The following is a 5,058-nucleotide window of genomic DNA, read 5'->3' as shown; positions in this document are numbered from 1 at the left end:
AACCCCTATTCCAAACAAAGAAAAATAAAGCTAAATTTGCAGTAATGTTCATGTAACATAGTAAATACACTCGTGTGTAGTTTCATTCATTCTAAAATCTAATACAGTAAGATACATATGGATTTCTTCACAGATTTTCTTTTCTTTTTCTTTTTTTTCTTCTTTGTTTTTGATAAAGATTTCTCTTACAAGTTTACAAATATAAATCATCTTAGGGAACAAGAGAAAAGACTGGAATAATTTATAATAACAAAACTACAACTTTCATTTAAGGGGAGTGAATTTGACTTTCTAAATCCCACCACCCAAATCCACATGAACCTTTTCAGAGGTCAATTAGGCTGGAATTAGATTGAGAAGGGGGTGGGTTGGTGAGCAAGTGAACTACTTCCCTCATGGTAGGCCTGTCAGAGCTATTTTCTTCGACACAACGCATTGCCACCTTGAACAAGTTGATCACCCCATCCAATGGGTAACCACTCAACCTAGGATCCACCACCGCCAACACCACTGCTGTGTCCGATGGATTCGATATCTCTGACATTGTCTTTTGCACCCACCTCACTATGTCCACCCCTTCTCCGAACTCTCCCACTGGCTTTCTCCCGGTGATAAGCTCCAATAATACTACCCCAAAGCTATACACATCGCTCTTCTCATCAACTCGTAGAGTATATGCATATTCTGTTCATAGACAAATTGTCAATTAAATTCCACCTATATATGTATAACAAAGATTTATTTGGGTTATTACATATTCATCAAGAAAAGTCAATTTCTAAGCCATTTCACTAAGAGATGTTGGTCATTGCCAATTGAGCCAACTCTTTAATGGTACGAACCATATACAATACAAAAGAAATAGGAGCTTAAGGGGCTGTGTTTGGCCATAGGAATCAAGCAATGAAGGAAATATTATCTTTCCTTTTTCATGTGGTAGTGATGAGACTATACCTAAAAGTGAAATAACCACGCGTACTATAAAATTCATGAATGTGGACTGTTGACCCAAATCTTATAATGGCACAATATTGGTCCAGGACGACGACTCCAACACAAAGAGAACCCTCTTATGCTTCATCCACTCCCTCCTTTCCCTTTCTTTCCTTTTTCTTTTGGGGGAGAAAAAGGTGGAAGGAATGCCTAAGCGTGCGGTATCCCTCTTTGTAGCCATCATGAGCGTATGTTATCCCCTATTGGTCAGAGCCTCATAGAACTATATATGGGAGGTAAAAAGTCCTTGAAAGGATGATAAGGACCCCAACGGCCTGAGTCATGCTTCAGTGCTGTGCAATTTAGTGCAGTCTGAGGTCGAAATCGACCGTACACTGCAGGTACTGTGCATTAATTACGCAATACCCAAGCAAAATCCCAACTGCTCAACCCCAAGAGGGAGAGAGAGAGAGAGAAATCAATTATGGAGTATTGTGTGTGCGATGGCAAGAAAGTCAAGTTTTCAAGTGTCTAGGATAACGAACAAACCTGGTGCAATATAGCCGTAAGAGCCAGCAATGGAAGACATACACTCCGATGCACCGGAGGTCTGCAAGAACTTGGCAAGCCCAAAGTCTGCAACATGAGCCTCAAAGTCTGAATCAAGCAAGATATTGTTCGACTTCACATCTCTATGGATGATCAGAGGAGAGCAATCATGGTGAAGGTAACACAACCCCTTTGCTGCCTCCACTGCAATTTGATACCTTGTCTCCCACTGCAAATGCGCTCCTTTCGGACCATGCAACATCTCTCCTAAGCTCCCATTCGGCATGTACTCGTATAATAACAAATTTGTGTCCTTGTTCGAAACAAACCCTAGCAATCTCACGATGTTTCGGTGTCGAATCCTTCCTAGAGTTTGAATTTCAGCCGAGAATCCATGATCGCTTCTCCCACTACTTCGACCAACCAGTCGCTTGATCGCAACATCCATGCCATCGGGCATTGATCCTCGATAAACAATCCCAGCACCTCCTTTTCCGATGATGTTCTCCTCTTTCAAGCATTCGATGACATCATCAACTTTGAAACTAAGTTTCTGGAAAGGAGTGAATTTCCAAGCATTTGATTTGCTGCGGACCTTCATGTACAGTTTGATCTTTACAACAGCAGTGGTAACAAGTAGCACACTTCCTACTGTTGAAGCGATGGCAATGATTATCTTCGAAGATAGCCTTCTTTGTCCCAATCCTGCCTGACTCCGGATTGATGAACAAGGGGTTTGATGCAGTGGAGTACAGAGATTAGGGTTACCTTCGTAGGTGCTGCCGTTGAAGGCGAGGAATTGTCCGCCAACAGGAATCGGACCTGATAAGTTGTTGAATGAGAGATCCAGTGTCGTTAGGCTTGTTAATGATCGGATTCCAATAGGTATTTCGCCCGAAATTTGGTTTCTTGAGAGGTTGAGAGTGCTGAGGATGTTCAGTTCCTCGATAACGTTTGGAATTTCTCCAGTTAGACTGTTTTGACTGAGATCGATCGATGTAAGAGAAGAACATTGAGAGATAGTGGTCGGAATTGCACCTGTGAGATTGTTACTGCTGATGTTTATCTTGGAAAGAGATTTGAGCTGGAATATCTCCGGCGGAATCTCGCCTGTAAACTGGTTTAAGTCAAGAGAGAGACTCTGCAACTTGGCCAATTTTCCAATAGCTTTAGGAATTTTTCCAGTAATCACATTGTTGGAGAGTGTCAGGAGACCAAGATTTTCACTGAAAATCTCGTTGGGTAGTTCGCCACTGAAATGATTATCGTTGAGCTCCAACATATTGGCTAATGGCAAGTTGAATAATCCAGGTGGAATCGTCCCGTTCAAAAAATTCTTCAAAAGTCTAATCCGCTTCAGTGATTTGCAATCACCGAGATCTTCCGGAAGCGGTCCAAAGAAGAAGTTGTCCATCAGTACCAGCAGTTCAAGTTTCTTCCCTGCACATAGACCTGGAGGTATGGTTCCGGTGAGATGATTCGATGTCACGTCAAGCATCTTGAGTTTACCATTGAGTCCAAGAGTTGGTGGGAGCTCAAACGTGAAGTTGTTTTCCCACAACTGCAAGACCTCAAGATTCGGGAGATCTCCTATGAACTGTGGGATTGGGCCATGGAGACTGTTTCGAAACAGATTAAGAAGTGTCAGCGCCTTCAGCTCAGAGAAACTCTCTGGAATCTCCCCTATGAGCTCATTGTTGGATAGATCAAGCGACATGAGACTGACGAGTCCAGAAAGCTCCGGCGGAATATGTCCTGTAAGCCTGTTGAGTTGCAGAAACAATGTATCCAATAGTTTCAATTGCCCCAAACTCGCAGGAATTTCACCGGTGAGGTTTGTGCTGCTGATATCGAGTCTTTGTAGAGAGGCAAAGGAGCCAAACTCAGGTGGGATCCCCCCTACAAATATGTTGAAATACCCAATAAAAAGTTTTTGAAGATTTGGTAGACGACTCAAGCTCGCTGGAATCTTGCCGGAGAGGCTGTTTGCATTCAAACCCAAGAATTCCAAACTCTTCATCTCGGAGTATACCTCAGGAATTTCACCGGTAAAATAATTTCCACTGAGACTCAGATGCTTGAGTCGCTTGAGCTTGACAACGTCAAGCGGAAGACTTCCTGTGAGATTGTTATTATAGACATCAAAAACCTCCAACTCTGGTAATCCTCCAGTGACTTCCACAGGCAGTTCACCACTCAAGCCATTGTTAGAGATGTTGAGGAACTTGAGAGATGTCAAGTTGGCAATCTGAACTGGGATTTCTCCTGTGAGATTGGCTGAGGTGAGTGTGAGGTTGACGAGCTTGTTTAACAATCCAATCTCCGGAGCAATGAAGCCAAACAGAGGAACACAAGACACGTTGAGGGAAATCACACGAGAATCATCATCACATAAGACACCTGAGAAAGAGCAATGTGAGTTCAAAGCATTGGAAGGCTTCCAATCATCAAGCCCAGAACCTTCTGCTCCAACGAGTGTGGCTTTAAGCTTCATGAGGGTGTCAAGATCGGTAGAAGAGGTAGAAGAGAGAGCAAATGCTAGAAAGATGAAGAGAAGACAACAGACAAAGCCTCTTCTCATGTTTGGAGGATTTTAGCTTCCTTCTCTGTTTCTGTCTCACAACGATTTAAGGATAACAAGTGTTCGATGTACGACAATTGATGGAGAGCTTGGTACGAATAAGTAGTGACAAACTGACAACACAAAAGCTCTAAAGAATCTAACAGGTGAAAAAAGAAAATAAAAAATTGTTAAAGAGAGAGAGTGGGTGGCATACAATGGTTGCTTTTAAGTCTTTAATGCAATCATTATTATTCCCAAATTAACTTTTTGTTCATTTCTTCTGATTCTCTCCTTCTCTCCCAGCATTGACTAAAGCCAATTGATGGCTTTTCATGACACTTAAGAAACAACATTATATTATACAACACAAAATTCCAAAGCCACATAAATTAAAAAATGGAAATAAGGGAAGCATTGATTCCCTTCTCCACATGAACAATAAGTACTTAGTACCACTAGTAATGTTGTGGGCTTGAGCATATGCTTGTTCAGTTATTCTCTTCTAGTCTCCTCAGACAGTGAGTGATTAGAATTGGAGAATCTAAGAATGATTTTGTTGTTGTATAGTAGAAGTATAATTACACATAAAGTGATTTGCAGAATAAATACTCTGTGTGTTTGCTGTAGAATGTCAACTGGGACATATAGAAAAGCCCTTGGAAGGCTATGGAGGAAGCAAAGGCTACCTTAATAAAGGGCTATTCACTTCTAGAAAAGAGCTACTTTTGTAATCACAGGCTTAAGATTGAAGCCTTGAACAAAAAATGATTCCATTGATGAACTTCTTGTTAAATGTATATATTCCCAGAATTTATGTTATGTTTGACAGACAAAATTTTATAAAATAAATAAAAATAATTCATGCTCGAATTTCTTTTCACCTAAAGCAAAGGTAGAATTTTCTTCATGGTGAAAGTAGTACCATCATTACTTAAAAGCCCAAAGAGTAAGTCTCAAACCCAAACTTTTTGGAGTGAGAATTTGGGTTGGGAATATGGCCACATCAACAATGG

The 5,058-nt window shown here is 41.2% G+C and overlaps 1 protein-coding gene across 1 annotated transcript; it reads right to left on the bottom strand.

Annotated features, from left to right (window-relative positions):
- Positions 1–4,164, bottom strand: CLV1 (Leucine-rich receptor-like protein kinase family protein). Its single transcript, XM_089156448.1, has 2 exons — positions 1,483–4,164; positions 1–684 (listed from the first exon to the last, which is right to left on the bottom strand). Exons 1-2 carry the CDS (start codon positions 4,061–4,063, stop codon positions 326–328), a joined length of 2,940 nt encoding a protein of 979 aa, XP_089012574.1. The 5' UTR covers positions 4,064–4,164; the 3' UTR covers positions 1–325.
- Positions 4,165–5,058: the final 894 nt, after the last annotated feature.

Source organism: Hakea prostrata, chromosome 5 (assembly GCF_041222555.1).
Source record: "Hakea prostrata isolate BN-2017 chromosome 5, UWA_Hpros_2, whole genome shotgun sequence".
In the NCBI taxonomy this organism is placed as follows: domain Eukaryota; kingdom Viridiplantae; phylum Streptophyta; class Magnoliopsida; order Proteales; family Proteaceae; genus Hakea; species Hakea prostrata.
Note: the sequence above shows the minus strand (reverse complement) of the source record. Positions and strands in the feature narration are given on the sequence as shown.